The 20,799-nt window shown below is 47.6% G+C and overlaps 1 protein-coding gene across 1 annotated transcript in view; it reads left to right on the forward strand.

The window, feature by feature from the left end:
• Positions 1-20,799, forward strand: part of PCIF1 (phosphorylated CTD interacting factor 1) — a 125,162-nt gene that overhangs the window by 100,936 nt on the left and 3,427 nt on the right. Inside the window, exons 12-15 of the mRNA XM_078651906.1 lie at positions 7,742-7,828; positions 8,720-8,904; positions 9,909-10,002; positions 12,420-12,595. Of these exons, the coding sequence (XP_078508032.1) occupies positions 7,742-7,828; positions 8,720-8,904; positions 9,909-10,002; positions 12,420-12,595 (542 nt within the window). The remainder of the gene's footprint in view (positions 1-7,741; positions 7,829-8,719; positions 8,905-9,908; positions 10,003-12,419; positions 12,596-20,799) is intronic.

The raw sequence follows: 20,799 nt of genomic DNA on the forward strand, positions 1-20,799 counted from the left end.
ACTGGTACAGCGCTTTACAGATGAGCAGAAAATAAGTACCACATACTGATGAACAAAAACAAGTAGCATACCAAACATAGATGTGGTGTCTACCGTTCTCTCACCTTTCCTCTGGGGAGAATTTTGAGGGACAGGTGCACTGTATGGGAGTTGTTGTGAAGACATTGGTGGGTAACAGCAGGGTAAAAATCAGCCCCAATCTGTGGACGGATGAAGAGCGGGTAACAACAAGATAGTAACAATAGCAGGAAAAATAGGGAAATGAAGAAAAGCAAATGCTTTAATGTCGCATAAAGGGTAGGAAGCGCTACTTAAATGGAACTAGAATACAAGACAATGGGAGCAACCGTGAGGAGTCTAAAGGTAAAACTATACTGGCTAGATGGAAGGTTTTCCTCGAACACTTGAAAAGAGCAGATCGGGTAGCCCTCAAAATGGCACCCTTGCGTTCTGATATTATTTTCCAATTTCCGCATTTGGAATTTCACCTTTGCTAGCCGGGTGTGCCTTCTGTTCCTAACGCGACTACTGCTAGGAGAGGATCCATCTGCTTCCGTGTCCGTCATTGAGCGGCAAAACATCCCTCACTAACGACATTTCACAGCTAGTGGCTGCTTGCAACCAATTACTGCAGTACTGAGCCAAAGGACACTATTTGGAAAATGTGCATGCAATCTTTACTACCCTACCAATAAGGATGTAGTTTGCTTGTTTTTCGTTTGCAATGAGGTATCGCTTTGATTGGCACTAAATATTTTTTGTCAAAGGCCATGTCCAATAGAACAGCCAAAAATGCGTCCACTGGTTTTTATCTGACCTATAAATGTGCAGTGTGGGCAGGGTGTATACAAACGGCGAGAGGGATAGAGTAGTTGGTTCTTCGCGGGAGTTTTGACAGCGAAGCAGGCAGCGGTGGCGACCTTATCTAGGGTAGCGTGCACCGATCGTGGCGGCAGTGATCGCAAGTTGATGATGAATGGGCCAAACGGGGAGATTCGCTGTGTGTACCGAGGTGCATGTAAGAAAGGCGTGCACATGTGCCGTAGTCAGAGCCTTTGACTGAAAGAGCGCCATTAGTCTGCAAAAAAATTTTTCACGCATGCGCGGTTAACGCAGTGTTTTGACGGGGCAACAGCTGATAGAAACAAGCTAGGAGCATACCCTCCTACGTCACAGGAAACAAAGATGGCGTCGGCCTATCCAAATGGGCCGTCCTAAAACTGGGCAGGTCGGTAACAAAAAAGTCCGATTTCCCATCACGTGCCATCGTTTAACATAAACAATGACGCAAGCCAATTGAAAACAAGGGCAGGGCTTCAAGTCCCCTTCTGAAACTGTATCAATTCCAAGATGCCCTCGCAGAGCGAGCAGCGCATGCGGACTGCAACGCCAGGCGAGACCTAAAAAGACTGAGAAGATGGTAGATCTATAAGCAAGGTACAAAAGATCCAGTTCACTGAGGTGCCATGCTGCTCTGTCCACAGTAGGAGGGTGTGGTGGTGAACTGTCAAAGGAGGCGTACAGGCCTAGATGAGGTATGAATAGCGTGCCTCAACAAGCGCTATATAAATACAAACCTTTGCTATCATTCCAAATCCAAATAAGTGACTAACCTATCCAGCACTTAAAACGTACTTGCATGTTTCACTATACTTATTCAACACTAATCCTCTATAGGTCCTGGAGTAGCGTGCTACTCGTCGAAAAAGCACATCGAGGCCTCGTCAGGGGTAGTAAGCGCTATATAAATGCAATTACGATACAATACTATATGCGCGGTAGGGCTTGCATATTTCAGCCTTCGTTGTAAAAGTTGATCGTTGTTCAGCCTTCGTGGAACAGACTGGTACCCACTGAAAATGTCTCCCTGATGGATGATGGTGAGCGATTCCTCAAGCCGCGACGGTCCCGATCCTGGTCGAGAGGAAGGTCCCGGGATCGGTCATGTAGTCATCGATCTTCGTCGCGGTCAAAGCCGTCCGGGCATTCAGGCTAAGTCACACAAGAAGAAAGAGTACTACGGAGCGAGGCTGATTGAGTTTCCGGGAGCCGGAGCGACCCCCTCCCCACTTCGGCACTTATATGAGGCCATGCACCTCATATTTGGGCGGCCTTGTCCTCGTGGCTCACCTTTGGGCCCGCGGGTTCGGGAGGACACTCCCCTGGCGCGTCCACCCCGGCACCAGTCAGGCCCCTTTAATCTACAGATGGATCTGGACCAGCGCCAGTCGTACCACCTCAACGCCGGTCCTGATGTTGACACTCCCAGTACTGCAAATGGGACTGCCCACTGGACCCTTAGGAATACTAGCCCCTAGACCCTAACACGGACAGGTGTGAGGACTTGCCAGACACCAGTGGACTTATCACCTCCCAGATACTGGCATGGTCTCTCCTCCTACAGTGACTACAGGGGAGGGAGCTTCTTTTGCTGAGGTGTGAGAAGGGGGCCGAGGTCCTGGACCTGAGTGGCAGAGGTGCTTCAGCCAGAGTGACCCCCCGCCCCCACCAGAACTGCTTATCCCATTTAATAAAACCTTCGATGTCCTGCTTGGTACCTGGTCCAAACCCTGCAGAGGGGCTCCTGTGACCCGGACAAATGCCTCCTGCCATTGCCTTGCCCCTGGGGACTCCAGTTTCCTCATGCAATGCCCTACACTGGTGATCAAAGCATCCACTTCCTGTGTAAACTCTGGTGCATTCACTACCACCCAACTGGATAGGGAATCCAAGAGGCTGGACACCTTGGGGGTTTCATCCACCAGGCTGGCACTGTGGTCAGTGAACACTGCATGCCTTTTGGGCTGTTACCTCCATGCACTGTAGGATTCAGTTGCGCAGGTGCTGCACATGGTCTCAGAGGAGGCCCGGGCCATACTCTTCCAGGCTATGGCAGATGGGGGAGATTCAACCAATTCAGACATTTATTATATGCCTGTTGGATAGAGCCTTATTAAACGAAAGTTCTAATTAGGGAGCTTGCGTTAGGGGGAGGTATCGTTGTCAATGGCGGCATCGGAGTAATTTAGGGAGGTTCGCTCTCTTTGTCCACCGTTGGACACAGACCCCAGCTATTCAGCCCTGCACATCTTAATACTGGCTATTGCGCCAACTGAGCACGAACACACGGCTCTCCGGACTCCTCGACTGAGAGTGAACCTCCTTAAATTACTCCGATGCCGCCATTGATGCCGATACCTCTCCCTAACCCAAGCTCCCTAATTGGACCTTTCGTTTAATAAGGCTCTATCCAACAGGCATATAATAAATGTCCTGATGATGATCCGCACATTTAACCCAAAGGATCGAAACGCCGTTGACACGATAAAAACACCTTATACGCTTGAAATTGTTCATTTGAAAAACTGAAAAGGTGTTCTTCGCGATTTGTTCTCTGACACTGTGAAATGTTCATGTGTAGCAAACCATAAGCTTTGCCTGTGCCTCCTGTTGTTGTTTTGTTTTGTACTGTATGGATTTAGTAGGACACAGGCCTGTGTCCCTCTTTATGTAAGGCAGTCAAGACTTGGCTTTCTAACCAAGATTGATTCTGTAGGGGGATTTGATTCTTGATTCTGTCCTTGTCCTTTTATTGTGCTGTTGCTTTAATTTAGCGCCAGGACACCACCTTCGGGCGGTAACTGTTTTGCACTTTATAAATAGTTGTATTATTATTATTATTACTTTGCAAATTACTGTTGAAATTTGTTTATCAGTAAATATTAGACCTCTGTCTGGCTGGACATGTCCATTTAATATAGCACTGACCGGGTCTATATTAATTTTTTGGTTTACTAATTCCAATTTTTCTAAGGACCACTGTTGCTTAAAATATGAGTTTCCAAGGCGGCTCTTGCTTGAATACTCTAGTCTCCTGTATGCCTTTCCTGCCCAGAGTCCCTTCAAAGATCAGGAATGAGTGGGCTCAAGTTATCCTTGTGGCTCTGGACTGGGCTCGGAGAGTTTGGTTTTCAAAGCTGTTAAGCATGGTCATTGGTCCTCTGATCAGATTGCCTATTCGGTAGGGTCCTCTGTCGCAGCAGCAGGAGAGGGTTCTCCACCCGAACCTGTCAACTCTCTGCCTTCATGCGTGAAGATTGAGCAGCAACAGTTTACAGCTTTCGACCTTCCGCCTAAACTTTTCAATGTTATCTTGGCAGCCAGGCATCCCTCCACCATCAAGACAGTATATGCCTGACCCGGGGCAAGTTTGCGGCATGGTGTGCAGAAGTTGACCTTCTTTCTGTTCCATTTTCTCAGGTCCTTCTGTTTATTCTTTCTCTTGCCCAGCAGGGCTCTGCTTTGAGCATCTGAAGGAGCTACCTTTCTGCCATCTCAGGCTTTCTGCAGTTGTCAGATCAGCCATCCGTGTTGAAATCCCCCGTTGTAAATAGGTTATTGAAAGGTCTTCAACCTATGTTTGCCCCTTCATTCATTATCATGCCTAAGTGGGACCTCAATCTCCTGCTTACATTTCTGATGTGCACTCCCTTGAGCCACTACATAACTGTCCTCTTAGGCTCCTTACCATCAACACAGCCTTCCTAGTGGCGATAACAATTGCCTGAAGGGTCAGTCAGCTTCAGGCTTTGTCATCTATGTCTCGATACCTAACAATCTTCTCAGACAAGCTGTTTCTTTGCACTAGAGCTTCCTTTCTGCCGGAATTTGTCACTCGCTTTCATCTAGGTCAGTCCATCACCCTGCCTACCTATTATGCTCCACTGCATCCATCTAAGGAAGAGGAGTGACTTCATCGACTGGACCCAAAAAGAGCGTTGTTATTCTACCTTAACTGCACAAAAGATTTCCAGGTGGATGACCAACTTTTTGTGGGGTATGTCGGAACCAAGAAGGGGAAGGCTGTGTCTCTAGATGAATCGTCCTCTGGATTAAAATCTGCTATGCACTGGCCAAGAGGCAACCCCCTGAGAGTTTGTGCATCCATTCCATCAGTGCTAAGGCTGCAACTACTGCATTAGCACACTGAGTTCCGGTCCCAGACATCTGCCAGGCAGCAACATTGATTTCTCTGGATACGTCCATCAAGCACTGCTGCCTGGACAATCTGGTCCGTCAGATGGGCACTTTGCCCGTTCGGTCCTGCAGGACTTTCTACTGTGAATTCTTTCTGCAGACCCACCTCTTGGAAGGTATTGCTTGGGTATCTATGTGGCTAGAAGTCTCTGTCAGATGAACAAGTTACTTACCTTTGGTAGCGCCTTACCTGGCAGAGACTGTCTAGCCGCAGATTCCTTATCCAACAGATTTCTAGGGTTAAGTAAGGCTGTTCCCACTCTGGGTTTTAGTCTTCCACACCAGTGTTAGATGTTCTTTGTCGCTCCGTGCTCTTGGCATTGAAAATCGTGAAAAGAAACTGACGTCAGCACGCCAGGGTGGCTCCTATAAAGGCACTGCGTACATCACTTCTGGCACAGACACCAGGTGGTGCTGAACGCCGCCACCTATGGGCGCATAGGAGTAAAGCTCACGAAACAATTTCTGGATCTAGTAGAAAGCCTGGGGATTATTCTACGGTAAGGGATCTGCGGCTAGATAGTCTCGGATGTATGACATTACAACGCATGCTTTTACATCGCATGCTTTTACATCGCAGTTTTTACAACGCATACCATTACAACGCATAGCGCTTTGGGGTGCAGGATAGTGAATAGTTTAATTTACTATTCCAACTCCAGTCCCCTTGGACACTAGGGAAGGTGTTGGATAGTAAATTAAATCTATTCCCTATCCTAGAGCGCCCCCCAGCGCAATGCGTTGTAATGGTTTGCGTTGTAAAAGTTGCGATGTAAAAGCACTGTGTGGTAAAAGTTGCGTTGTAAAGGATGTTTCCCGATAGTCTCTACCAGATAAGGATTTCCCAAAGATTAGTAACTTGTTCATTGCACTTGTAGTTTGTGAATACAAAAACAGTAGTACATTTACACTTTGTAATAAGTTTACCTTTGGGAATCTTCACATGGCCTGATTTACTAAGGTAAGTTTGCCCTTTTGTGTAAGTTTACACTTGCTGTAATACCTTTACTACTGTTCTGCAGCCTGATTCGTGAAGGTAACCATATACACCTTTGTGAAAGTTTACAATTGTTTGCTATTCACTATGGGATTTTTCAAGTAGTATGTTTTTGACAGCGGAGTCTCTGCACATAAAAAGATAGTACTGTCCTATATTTTTCTATGTGTGGAGACTCCACAGTCGTAAAGATAGTACTTGTAAAATACCTTTGTGAATAGCAAACAATTGTAAACACACAAAAGTGTAAGTTTGCCTTTGTGAATCAGCACCCACGTGTGGACTGCACGCCCTGTTGTGCTACCCAGTACAGTGGAAGTGAAAACATTGCTTCAGGCCTAACAGCAGTAGTTTGAACTCTGCTGCCCAGACGTGTCAAAAATACCTTTTGAACAGGTAGGAAAATCTAAACCTGATTTTAAGCATTCAATAATTCACTTGTAATCACACTTCACTGCCCACAAGGCCGATTGCATCATACTTAAGAGCAGGACATGTGTGACATTGGAAATGGTTTATTCCCCCAGTGACTCAGCCCAAAGCGACACTGTCACTGTCCAGGCAATAACCTGTACATGGGAAAAGTCAAAGTGCAGATTATACACTTTAATCTATAACTTTTGACCAGAACAAGCTCAGACTACAGTCAACAACGTATTTTTATATTTAATGAACAGCCAGTCTAATGGTGAGGTCGGCTTCTATTAAATATATTCGAATTGTAAGTTTTAGAACATTATCTTTACCCTGGCTGAAGTGCTGGAGGCTAGTTCGCATTCGATCTACAGCAACTTTCCAGGCCTGTACTTGGCCTGAATTAGCTGTGAAAGAGCTTCATCCCTGTCAAGGTTCACCTCAGAAAAAGTAACTATGTCCTTTCTGGGGACTAACCTGCTTCAAGTATCCAGTTTTCACTTACACTGTGGCAGCTACAATTTCAGTTGTGGTCGGCTCCAGGAGATTTATTCTCAAGAATTGACAAAGCCCCTTTCTGCGTTAGAGTGTAGAAATGTTTTCAAACTTTTTGACTTCCAATACTTTTACCAGGACAATCCACTTGTTGTGTCCGACCAGGATTCCATCACGTTCAGCCTGAAATCACACCTCGGTCCTGGTCTACCACTTCCATGAACTGTAATTGACACTGGTGCTTTCTTGTACTATTTTCACTTAAATCTTTAAATATTCATATATCCGGTTCCCCTTATTGGACTTTTGTCATTTTGGGGTTACTGTATTCATTAACATGTTCTCTTCATTTTAAAATTGGTTTTGGAATTTGTGTTTTATGTGACTTTCTGTACTGTGTATGCACTGCTGCAATACTTTAGACATTGCCTTAAATAAGCACGACTGCTTCATGTCACGTTAGCAGGAATGGAGCACAGGTTTAGTTCATTTAATTTGCGTGTCTTCTAGTGGATGGTAGCCTTATCCTTTGAGGTAGTCTATTGTCCACTCCAAATAATATTTCATTTCTCTACACAAATTCAAAATTATGCCCTGGTAATTCCTGTGTGTGTGGTTAGTTTGAAACCCTTAGTAATGTTGTGGAGTGGCCTTCTCTTACAATGTTTCTACAATGGAAGCTGCTGCTGAGGAAGCCACAGGTTTGAGTGTTGTCACTTGGTAACACCACAGTCTTCTCTTGCAGTGGTTCCTGTAGTTGGTGTTATCTGCTGGTAACTCAGTAGTCTTGTCTTGCAGTGGTACCTCTATCGATACAGCTGCATAGATGACTCAACTTTTGAGAAATTTCTGCCTCGTGTCTGGTGTCTACTTCGTCGATATCAGGTAAGTTGTTTACTTGTTATTGTCCTTAACTATTTGGGCTGGTAGTTTTCGACTTGCCTACTGGTATAGAACTGTGACTGTTGAGGTATATTAAGACTATAGTAGTCTAATAAATTCTCAGTGTCTTGCAGCGTAACCCATTAGTTTGATACCTTAAGCTGCGATTAGTTACAGTATGGCACTGCCTTTAATTATCGGGTACTCTTCTTAGCAACACTACAGATTCTTTGATAGTTTTCAAAATAGCAAAGCACTTAAAAGGATAAGGAAATGTAGTGCTACCACATTTTTCTAAATCCCTCCTACTTTAATTGACTTTCAAATTGGTCCACACATCTTTTAAAACGCACACACAGTGATTGCTAAGTCACACATCGGCGCCTACTCTAATCATGGGTCCCACGCTGCAACTCTGGGCAATAGCTTGCGTAATCTCCACAACGGCCCCTACAACACTGGGATGCCTGGCTTCAGCTTGGGGGTGCCCAAGAGAGGCATCTCACAGGGAGAGCCAGCAAGGGTTCCACAGCGTTATACAGCGCCGGGACGCCCCGTTGGGGCAGCTGTGCGCTTTACAAAAAACAAAAAAAAACACTACATAATCCAGTTTATAAAATTGAGACAATTGAGGTGGAATTTGTAATAGTACCATGTAAAGTACAAGACTAAAAGCGGGGGGGGGGTTGTCAACGTAAACTAGAATCTCGAGATTGCAATATCGGACAACCTATGAGGCGGAAAGTGTTGTAGCTTTCAAATTCATGGAGAAATTGTTTCCTTCTTTCTCAGAAATGTATCATACAATTTTGATTATCAAAGTGTGTTGGGAGTGAGGGAGATAGTGGTATTTTCTGGGGTCGGGGTTCAATTAAAGCTCTCTTTCTTTCTCAGGTGATGTTTGGAGTTGGGCTATATGAAGGCACAGGCCTGCAGGGTGCTCTACCTGTTCATGTATTTGAAGCCCTAAATAAGCATTTTGGTGTGACGTTCGAATGCTTTGCCTCGCCGCTCAACTGTTACTTCAAGCAGTTTTGCTCCGCGTTTGCAGATACTGATGGCTACTTTGGATCAAGAGGGTGAGTTGTGTGTGAGGTTCTGGTTTGGGCGTAGAGGTTGTAGCATTTAGTCAAACATGCAGTCATGAAACCTGGAACTATGTGCTGTCACACATCTTTCCGTTCTGCACCCTGTTAATTTACACTGTGGTAATTACAACATGTTAGGAGTCCTATTTGGGATTCCTTTTGAAAGGCTTTCATTTCCATATTCTTAATCCTTCACTGCTTTACTTGCCATGTCACGTAGTATTTTATCACATCTATGGTGTTTTTAAGCACTCTAAAGGCAGCTCTTTTCTGCTTTTCCCTCTCCTGTCCAAGCCTACCTCCAAACAATGGTCCTCTCTACTCTCTCGAACTTACGGACTTTTCCTACTTATTTCTTCTATGCCACACCAGCATATTTTTGCTTCCTTCACTCCGGCATAAAATCCTGGATTTCCACTTCAAGTATATGCTTTGTAGTCCTCGAATTAACAACTATTTCAAGTGTCCCACTCTCCAGATCAAATGACAGCCTTATCTATTCTACCAGCAACAGAGTTTAAACCCTAATGCAGCACCCAACTAGTTCCATACACGATGCCTTTCCTCAGTCTCCCGTGATGCCTCCGTAATGCAAGATACACAAACATACTTTTGCTTTCCCACTGGGCTCAGGCTCAATATCCTCTCCTAAGCAGTCTCTGTAGTTTCTTATTATATGCATTTCTCTGCTGCTCTCATAGTCTGAGCCCTCTCCTTATGCCTCATAATTTTAGTCCATTAATGTGCACCAATTTCATGTTCAGAGAACTCATGTGCTCCCTTTTTCTCGTGCTTTCGGTCCATTGGACCCCCAGCCCTAGAACTAGTCAACAACTTTGTCCCTTTCCTTTGCCATTTCCCACTCACCTACTATTAGCCTTTTCCTGAGCCTTCTCTCTTTAACAAGATACATATCCTTTGTATTTGCTTTCCAAATGGACACACCCACACACTACCCAGATTGCTCTCTTGATATTGCCATTTGGTTCTTTCAGGCCATGTCTGGATTTCTTCCCCGTCAGTGGATCCTTTGAGGCAAACCCTCCATTCTGCGAGGAGTTGATGGATGTCATGGTTACTCATTTTGAGGTAAGAAATACTTGCAAAAATATGCTTCCTCTTTCTTTGTTCTTTTGGTTTGACACCCAATGGACTGCTTCATGATTTTTCTTATAACTTCAAATAAAAAGTCTAATAACTCTAAATAATTCTTGAATCCTCGCCAAAGCAGGGAAAACTTTCAAAGCACCAACCATCTGTGGCAGGTACCCAAACTAGAGAAATATTCTCTTGGTGGTTTTGTAGCAGGGTCCAAAATAATTATTTGTGCTGCAGGAGCTGAACTCAGCTCTTGTATTTCAAGAGTGTTCCTTTTACCCCAAGCCACCATGGACTGACTGGGAACTACATTGTTTTTTGTAAAAGGAAGTCTCACCTGCCGCCCATAGATAACTGCAATAATAGATTATGTGCACCCAATTCCCCACAGCAATGGCTTGGAAATGAGCACACAATTATGGGCATTGTACCATTAATTTTAACAAGGCATGTCTGAAGTGGCACCTTCAGCAACGAGACAACGGGTGTTTTATGTTTGAACACATTCAAAATTAGCTACATTATATTATATAAAATGTTTATTTTGAAAATGTATATTTTTGCTGCATTATAGGGACACAGAAAACATGTTGTAGAAGCACAGAGGAATTAGGAAGAAACTTTAGCACTCCTCAGAAAAGTCATTCACATTTTAAGTCTAGTTAGGAAAAGAGTCTACTATGCCTTACCTTACTTTGTCTATGGTACAGTGAATCTATTATCATGAGGACCAGTGGTTCCGGAAGACAAAAAATTGGGATAACAAAGTGACTCTTCCATAATTCACCATACAGTCCTTTAGTGGTGTCAGTGAAACATCAACCTATTAGGGTTACCGATTCACAAGTCTTTCCCTAATCAATTCATCATCTGACTCATTTGTGCAAGGTTAGTGATCCCACAGGTGCACCTGCCTATCCAAGGAAAGTAGTCTCCCACAATGCAGTTATAATACTTAAGCATGCTGAAAGTCGGGGCAGTATTTTATCCAAACAATGGTTCACAGCATACACAAAAGTATCATAACACAAACATAATTTAGACACAAGTACTTAAATCAAAGAACACTGCACACCACATAGTAAAAAAGGAGGGGGGGGGCAATAATAGAAAGTATGGCCATATACAGGAAACAAGATTTCTTAGAGAAACATATAAAGAGTAATTTATTTAATAAAAAAGTAATAACTGGTGCTATGTAAAGCGCTCTGATAACTGATTCGGTTCGGTTCTAGTTCGCGCTATATAAAACTCTGCAAAAAAAAAAAATAAATAAATAAATATCGTGAGGCTCAGACATATACACTGGTACATATAACAATTGATAAACATACACGACCAGACAAGTGGCATACAAAACGAGGTTACATAAAAGTCGGAGTTCCAAAACACTACTGGAACTACAACGCACAAAACAATGTGTCCTCCATAAATTGCGGCCACAATTGCGTTGACGACGTTTCGACCTTTGTCATACGTACATGGTCATCCTCAGGACAGATAATTGACTGAGCATCCCACGAGACAATTTCGTAAGCAGGAAGGAGAGCAAGCACAATATTACTTAGTGCTTGTGTAAAAAGAGATAATGTTTATGTAAGAAATGGGTAGGGTGTATTCTACAGCTCAACTCTTTCGCTGTCGTGTCTCAGCGACATTAGTAGATTACTACGCAACTCAATTGCCGTGTAGTCGAGCCTGCTCGTCGGCGGCCGTAAATGCTTCCACCCACCCAGTCAGGGCAGGCCATTCATTTCTGGAACTGTTTCTACCATGAATCAGATCAGCCAGTACAGGCAGGCATTGCTAGTAGGCATTATCTAACCAGTCAGTTAGGAACAAGTATCCTGTTTGTTCATCTAATAAATCTGCCAAATATACATTTGGATGAGCTGAGCAAATTCCGCTAGCAGACGCAAGAATGGTACTTAAATGAGTGCTCGGGGAAGCATCTGAATAGATAAATCAACTTGGTTGTAACAGCAAAGAATGCAAAATCCCAGCACTTTGTCTTCAGCTTTTCAGGAACAAAATCGAAGGAGAATGGTGCGTTAATATTTATGACTTTCATCCAGTACCTCAATCTGATTGTTTTGGACCGGTCTTTAAATAGGATAGAAAAATGTACTTCTTATGTGCATGTTTTATTTGTAAAATTTCAGTTTTTAGAAATATATTGTAATTTAATATGTATTTTAATGCTAGTGCTTGTGAGTAATTTTTTGCTTATTTCAGCTGTGTTTTTAAGATCACTTTTTGGAATAACATGTTACATTGAGGAAGAGGGGAAGGCCCTTTTTCAAAGATTCCCTATCCTCAAAGGACCTCTTCCTTTCCTCTGCATCAACAAAATTATGTTTTTTTATATTCATTGTAATACAATCTTTTACTCTGATCTTTCCTTTCAGAAACTTCTGGAGAGTTCAAAAGAACCACTGTCCTTTATCATCTTCATTCCGGAGTGGCGAGACCCACCAACACCAGCTCTGGTCCGTATGGAGCAGAGCAAGTTCAAACGACATCAGCTTGCACTGCCGGCCTTTGATCATGAGTATCGCAGTGGATCTCAACATGTCTGCAAAAAGTACTCAACTTTAAGCTACTTTTCTTTCTTCTCTGTAGAGCTGTTACCTACCCAGTCTTGCGTTGTCTCCCACTGATCAATTTACATGAGCCTCAATTACTGTATGGAGGAATCTGAGCACAGAAAGAAGATGTATGTTGGGACCTTATGCTGTACCTAGATATTTCACAGTGGAACAAGGTGATTCTCAGGCCTGTTAAAAAATAGCAAGGGCCATGTTGTTCTCTGTGATTTTCAGAGATAAGACGCAGAGGTTCAAGCCATCAGCATGAGGAGGCAACACTAGTGGAGGGAAGAGTAGTCAGAAGAGGGCTAGCTATGGACATAAAGTGGAGCCAGCTGTGTGATGTATAAAAAGAGGCGAAGGAGGTAGGAGATGGGGAATTGGAGTAGGAGACGTCCAGGGATAAACAAGAGGACAAAGGCTAGGAAGGAGCTAGAAGTTAAAATGTTGCTTATTGATAAATAGGAAGAATACGAGCCCTACGTCTGGACAAGAGGAGGGAGCACAGGGGTGTAGAGATGGGGTAGGAATGAATGAATCAGAGGTGGGGGTGTCCCGGGGATGTGCACAGGGAGGCTATTGATGTACAGGTGGCAGAGAAAGCCTAGAGAAGAGGAGGTAATAGTGCAGTGATGAATACTTGAAGGATCAAGTGAAAGAGGCCATGGGGTGAACAGGTGGAGAAAGTAGCCCAAGGCTGAGTAGGAGGTTCCCATGGACAAACCAGAAGAAAAGGCTGTGGGAAGAACAAGATGAGGATGAGGCTGCAGCCCAGGAATGACTAGAAGGGGAGGCTATGGTTGAGGGATAAATAGTAGGAAGCAGTGGCCTAGTGGTTAGGAGAAAGCCTATAAATGAACAGGAGGTGCAAAAGACCCAGGGAGAAAAAGAACCTGGCTCCAAACTACTCTCGCAGAGGACGGCCATCAACTTGAATGGCCTTGGGAGGAAGGAGGAGGAGGAGGATGCAGTGCAACAATATAAGGACGTTTTGGTCTAGGGATCATCATGGTTTATACAACACACTTGGAGGAATAAATAGCATGGAGATGAACAGGTGCAGGTGACCCACAGTTGAACAGCGCTTAACCAACTGGCAGAGAAAGAGGATGAATCTCATTGCATCCCAAGGACACACTGCATGGATGTACATGAGAAGTGATAGGCCAATCATGAAAATGTGGAGGGCCTCTGTGGTAGCCGGGAGGTGCTGGGCAGCAGTGTGTAAAATTCCAAACTAAATCGATATAAACAAGTATGGGACCCAGTGAATAAGAAGTGAAGGTGAGAAAAGACCATATTGAGGCAGCCTCCGAATTTAACAACAACACAGGGATAAATTGGTTGAGATTCAGTGATAGCAAGATGTTGACCCAGGAATTGGTAAATTGAGGCAATGTAAATGAGCTGATGTAGGTATCCAACTATAAGTAGAGGATAGTCATTAAGGGATGAGTATTAGTGGCAGAATAAACATGATGATGGCTAAAAGATCAGACATTTATTGGAGGAGGAAGTAGGCTACAGGTTTTAAAGAAAGAAGTTTCCTTCTCTTTACAGCCCTAAGTCAGGAATTACTCAAGGTTGGCACTATCATTTATCACTAGTGTTCCAGGGCTTGGATAACCATGTTACTCCTTTTCCTCACTGGTCTTCCAAGAACACGTGATCAAGGCTTATGGCTGAAGATGTTAGAGGTTTTAGAACTCCATTGCTGCCTGACAAAGGGAATTACACTAAAGAAACACAATGTCCAGGAAATTAGGATGAATAAAATATGGTAACGAAGTGCATAAAAAAATAGATGGCCTGAGCACATTCTAAGGTGGAGACACATACAAAAACTTCTGTCATTGAAATAACAACAAGCCCTCTGGCTGGTGGTGTCCACTGGGGATGAGTTTGGGTTTACTTGGGAGGCTTTGTGCTAAGTACTCTGGTGCCAAATAGAATGTTACAGTGTATCAGTGTTTATCACCTTAGTTGCAGGAACATTGCTATCATAATACTCTACTTTTTCCTGTGTCATGGAGTGTGCTAAACTCCTGCTGTTGACCATTCGATGAAACGGACGTCACTGTGCTGGTGGTGTCTTTATGGATCTGCTTCGCCATATTTGGTAATTACTATATGGATCCACAATACCACCAGCACTAGTGAACTGATATTTCTGACAATTTCCAGAATCGGTCAACTCCCTTGGAAGCAGGATCATGGTGAAGAATCTGCAGGAAGACTACATATTCACTGGGTGGTTACAAAAGATAAGTTGCATATTTAACTGGGCACATAGTGATCAATGGGATGTGCCCTTCTTGCACCCTCAAAAAATTGCACCTTTTGTGTTTCTACATTCACATTACATCCAAAGTGTTCTTCCAGCTCCTGATTTGCTTTATTGTATGCACTGTAACCCCCAACACCCTCTATTTGTTCTTGTTCTGTAATCCTCGTTTTTTTAAAGAGTTTTTGTTAGATCAGAAACAAACTGGGCACGAAAAGTGAGCGGCAAATGCTATGTTGTCTCATGTAAAAACACACATCAAGCTAAGAAATTAATTTTAATTCTAAATTTACTCAAATTTGAAGACAAACAGAATTTTCTAGAGAAAATATAGAAATATTATGAGAAAGGAGAAGAACAACAACATCGAGGAGTGAAAGAAAAGGAGCTACATTGGCTTAAAATAATGCAGATGTGAAGTCAATCATAGATATTCAGACAGTAGCCTTCTACTAAAAAAGCCTCACTCTACTATGCTCGGTAAATGCAGGGTCGTGGGGTTTCCTTTCATCAGATTATTGTTCAACACCCTGAGCCAAGAAATGAGACTTAAAACCTGTCTTTACATTATCTCATGGTACAAAAAGGAAGTGTCATTATTTGCAACATTTTCTATAACATAAAAGCACTTGCAAAACGCAAAAGAAGATTGACCTCAAATCAATGCTAAATGCAATAATGAGTGAAGTACAGAGTTGTCACTGCTGTCTGTGCTGCTACCTGAATCTGAAAGAGACACGTTAGTGATAGATTCCTTACCTTAGAATATCCCCAGGCGTTAGACTTGATCCGGAATTTTTTTGCATAGCAGTACCCAAGTGCGTCGGTAGGCGTCGTCCGCGGCTCCACGTCCGTCGTCCGTGCCGTGATGACGTCGTCGGAGTACTTAGACGCCGCCTCCGCGTGCTGACGTCAGTTCTTTTTTCCGCGCCAGCAAGCGCCGATCCGGAAAAAGTGGTACCCGTAGTCAATTTTTGACTAAACTTTTTCGATCATTTTTGATCTACTTCGAAGTCTATACTACTCCGACGGTGCTGGTAGGGATGCCTGGGTTCAAACCCTGCGCTGACTGCGACCGACTGATGTCAGTTACTGACCCCCATCGCCGGTGTCTTCGTTGCCTAGGCCTCGACCACGACGACAAGGCCTGTTCTGACTGTCGAGCCCTGACGTCTACGGCTAGGTGGGAGCGGTCCCGCAAGCGGCTCGAGCTCCGGCAATCGGCCCGCTCCGCTCGAGGTCCTGGTCCGCGAGGAGGTAGAGGGACCGGTCGCGGGGTCGGAGCCACCATGGCTCCGGGAGTCGTCCATGGTCTTCAGGCTCCTCAGGTAAGCACAAGAAGTCGAAGAGACGTCATCGCTCTTCCGACTCCCCCCGGCGCTCCCGCGACGCAGCCGGGGGTTCGGGCGACACCGCCCACGCGACTCCAGCGGAGCCGCGGGCGTCGCGGCCTGCTCCATACCCGACGTTCCCTGGGCAGCACGCGACGCCGGAGGAGATCGAGGCCTTCCTCTCGGCCATGAGGTCGCTCACTCCTCCGTCGTGCTCCGCGTCGCCTTCGGGCTCTGCTGCCCCGACTGGGAGTACCAGCGGGTCGGGTGCTTCGGCCCCAACGCCGTCGGGTACATCGGTCCCGACGCCGCTGGTGACTTCGGTCCCGGCGCCGCAGGCTCCGGCTCCGGTTCCGCGTCCGGGTCGCCGCCGGTTGACCTCACGACCTCGCCGGCACCGCCCCCTAGAGTGTCGCCCTGGCGCCGCCTTCGGGCGGCGCCGTCCCCGATTCCCTCCCTCGATTCGGGTCCGGCGCCGCTCGGCACCGTATCCGACGCCGATGGGAGATTTCTACTTTTATGACCTGGCCCCATCCTTTGGTCCTGAGTATCAGGAGATGGGTGGTGAGGGGGATTGGGAGGGGTCTGAAGACCCTCTGGCACGGGAGTGTCAGTCTTACCAGGACTGGTCAGGAGAGCTAGGGGACGCCAGTGGTCTGGATACCTCGCCAGACACTGGTTTTGTCTCCCCTCCTACCGTGGCTACGGAGGAGGAGGCTGCTTATAGTGTGGTGTTGACGCGGGCAGCCAAGGCCTTACACCTTGAACTCCCCGTCGCGTCCGTGAGGACTAACCTCCTCACTGAGGTCCTTAAACCGCAGGCAAGCTCGGCCGAACCTCTGCTGCCGTTTAATGAGGCCTTGTCTGACGTTCTTCTGGGCACCTGGTCCAGGCCCGCTACAGGTCAGCCTGTAGATAGGAACGTGGCCAGACGCCACCGCCCGGCTCTGGGCGACCCTGCTTTCCTGTCCATCCACCCCACCCCCGAGAGCCTGGTCATCCAGGCCTCTAACTCCCAGACCGCATTTACTACAGCTCCCCCCGATCGGGAATCCAAGAGGTATGAGCAGTACGGAAAGAAAGTATTCTCATCCTTGAGTTTGGGATTGCGGTCAGTCAACACCACATGCCTCTTGGGCAGCTACACCCACTCTCTGTGGGACACGGTTGCGGACGTGCTGCCACAATGTCTGGAGGAGGTCCGGACTAAACTCACCCAAGCCCTTGCGGAGGGTCGAGATGCGGCACGGTACTCCATCCGGTGTGGGCTGGATACCACGGACTCACTGGGCAGAGCAATGGCAACGACGGTGACGATTCGTCGCCACGCCTGGTTGAGGTCCGCCAACTTCTCGGCTGATGTCCAGAACACTCTTATGGACATGCCGTTTGATGGCCGTCGCCTCTTTGGCGACAAGGCAGACCAAGCGCTTGAGCGCTTTAAGGACTCCAGGGCTACGGCCAAGTCCTTGGGCCTCTCGGCCCCGCGCCAGCAAACGGGTGCCTTTCGCTCCTTTCGTGGCCAAGGGAGCAGCGCCCCCACATGTGCTGCCAGCCACGCACCGCAGAATGTTCAACAGCACGGTGGCGGCTGTGGAAACCGCTGTGGCGGCGGTCGTGGACAACGGCGAGGCCAGTCCACACCTCCCTCCGCAGCTCTTGCCTCAAAACCTTCCTAGTCCGAGCTTTCAGGCCCATGTGACGCCAGTGGGAGGCAGGGTTCGCCATCACCACCTCCACTGGCGCACTGTTACATCGGACAGGTGGGTGCTGCAAATCGTTCGAAGGGGCTACTCCCTCCCCTTCGAGGCGACCCCTCCAGCCATGCCACCGCAGTACCACCGCGTGTCGGGGGATCACTTGACACTTCTCAGAGAGGAAGTTACGGCCCTCTTGGCCAAGGGGGCCATCGAGTGCGTTCCTGGGCCAGAAGTAGGGTGTGGTTGTTACTCCCACTACTTTCTGGTACCCAAGAAGGGCAAAGGGGGCCTACGCCCTATCTTGGACCTGCGGAACGTCAACGGCTTCCTCCGGCAGGCGAAGTTCAAGATGTTGACACTAGCTCAGGTCCTAGCTGCCCTGGACCCGGGAGACTGGATGGTAGCGTTGGACTTGCAGGACGCTTATTTTCATATCCCCGTCCTGCCGGCCCACCGGCGTTACCTGCGGTTCACGGTAGGCCACAAGCACTTTCAGTTTATCGTGCTCCCCTTCGACCTTACCAGCGCCCCCCGGGTGTTCACGAAAGTGATGCCGGTGGTCGCAGCTCATCTGCGCAGGTTAGGGGTTTCAGTCTTCCCCTACCTCGACGACTGGTTGTTACCCCAGACAGTCGTCAGCCACCTTCAGACTACAGCCGACCTCCTGCACCTGCTGGGGTTCTCCATCAATGTGCCGAAGTCACACCTGTGTCCCTCTCAGAAGCTCCTCTTCATAGGAGCGGTTCTGGACTCAGCACAGTTTCGGGTTTATCCTCCCGAACAGCGGGTTCGGGATATTCAGGCTATGATTCCGATCTTTCAGCCGTTATCCCGAGTCTCGGTCAGGTTGACGCTGCGGCTTCTGGTGCTGATGGCCTCCTGCATCCTTCTAGTGCATCACGCCAGGTGGCGGATGCGGGCTCTGCAGTGGGACCTGAAGTTTCAGTGGGCCCAGCATCAGGGCAACTTGTCCGACCATGTCTTGATCTCGGAGGGCACTGCAAAACAGTTGCAGTGGTGGCTCACGGACCGCGATTGGGTCAGCAGCAGATCCCTCTCCCTGCCCCAACCGGGGCACGTAGTTGTGACGGACGCGTCTCTCCAGGGCTGGGGGGGCCACATGGGAGAGGCGGAGATCGGAGGCCTCTGGTCTCCGGCAGAGTCCCAGCTCCACATCAACCTTCTGGAGCTGCGGGCGATCCGGCTTACACTGAAGTCATTCCTCCCCTCTGTCCGGGGGAGTGTAGTGCAAGTGTTCATGAACAACACCACCACCGTGTGGTACTGCAACAAACAGGGCGGGGTGGGGTCGTGGACCCTATGCCAGGAGGCCCTGCGCCTCTTGCAGTGGCTGGAACATCAGGGAGTGACCCTGGTGGTTCAACACCTGGTAGGTTCTCTGAACGCCAGGGCGGACGAACTCAGCCGTCGGTGCATCATGGATCACGAATGGCGTCTGAACTTGGACGTGGCGCAAGGCCTCTTTCAGCAGTGGGGAGAGCCTTGGTTAGATCTATTCGCCAGCGAAGAGAACGCGCAATGTCATCTGTTGTGCGCGTTGGAATTTCCAAGGCGGCACTCGCTCGGAGACACTTTTCGTCGTGAGTGGAGTTGCGGTCTATTGTAGGCCTTTCCGCCTATACCACTTCTGCCCAGATTGCTGAAGAAGATCAGGCGCGACCGGGCCCAGGTTATCCTTGTGGCTCCGGACTGGGCACAAAGGTATTGGTATCCAGAGCTACTCAGTATGTCAGTCGATCCCCTGATTCGTCTGCCTCTTCAGGAGGACCTTCTGTCGCAGCAGCAGGGGACGGTCCCCCACCCGAACCTGTCCAGTCTCCACCTCCATGCTTGGAGATTGAGCGGCGACAGTTGAGGCCATTTGACTTGCCTCCTGAAGTTTGTAATTTAATTCCGGCAGCCAGGCGTCCCTCCACAAAGTCGGTATACGCCTGCAGGTGAAACAGATTTGTGGCATGGTGCACAGCAAAGGCTGTGGATCCACTCTGCACCCTTTTCTGAGGTTCTCCTCTTCCTTCTTTCTCTTGCCCAGCAGGGCTCTGCTCTGGGCACTATCAAGGGCTACCTTTCTGCCCTTTCCGCCTTCTTAAGGCTACCTGATCAGCCTTCTTTGTTCAAGTCCCTGATTGTTAACAGATTCTTAAAGGGCATCCCTCATATGTTCCCTCCTGTGCCTTTCGTGATGCCCCAGTGGGACTAGAACCTGGTTCTAACCTACCTGATGTGCGCTCCTTTCGAGCCGCTTCATAACTGTCCTCTCCGTCTTCTTACACTCAAGACTGCTTTCCTGGTTGCCATCACCTCTGCCAGGAGAGTGAGCGAGCTCCAGGCTCTTTCCTCTAAACCTCCTTTCCTTTCTGTCCATCCGGACAAGGTTGTGTTGCGGACAAGACCCTCTTTCCTGCCCAAGGTAGTCACAGCCTTCCACATCGGGCAGTCCATCACCTTGCCCACCTTCTTTCCGCCTCCGCATCCCTCGAAAGAGGAAGAGAGGCTCCACCGTCTGGACCCAAAACATGCGCTCTCATACTATCTGAATCGCACACGCCAGTTCCGGATGGATGACCAACGCTTTGTTGGTTACGTGGGCGCTAAGAAGGGACGGGCGGTGCACAAGCGGACAATCTCTCGGTGGATCGTGTTGTGCGTCCAGGCGTGCTACTCCTTGGCTAAGGCTGAGGGCCCATTCCACTCGGGCCACGGCGACTACCACTGCCCTGGGCCGGGGAGTCCCCTTGCAGGACATATGTCAGGCAGCTACGTGGGCCTCGCTGCACACGTTTGCAAGACACTACTGCCTGGACAGCCAAGTCCAGGGGGGATGGCTTCTTTGGCCGTTCCGTCCTCCAGGACTTTCTGGTGTG

This window comes from Lissotriton helveticus, chromosome 7, assembly GCF_964261635.1.
Source record: "Lissotriton helveticus chromosome 7, aLisHel1.1, whole genome shotgun sequence".
In the NCBI taxonomy this organism is placed as follows: Eukaryota; Metazoa; Chordata; class Amphibia; order Caudata; family Salamandridae; genus Lissotriton; species Lissotriton helveticus.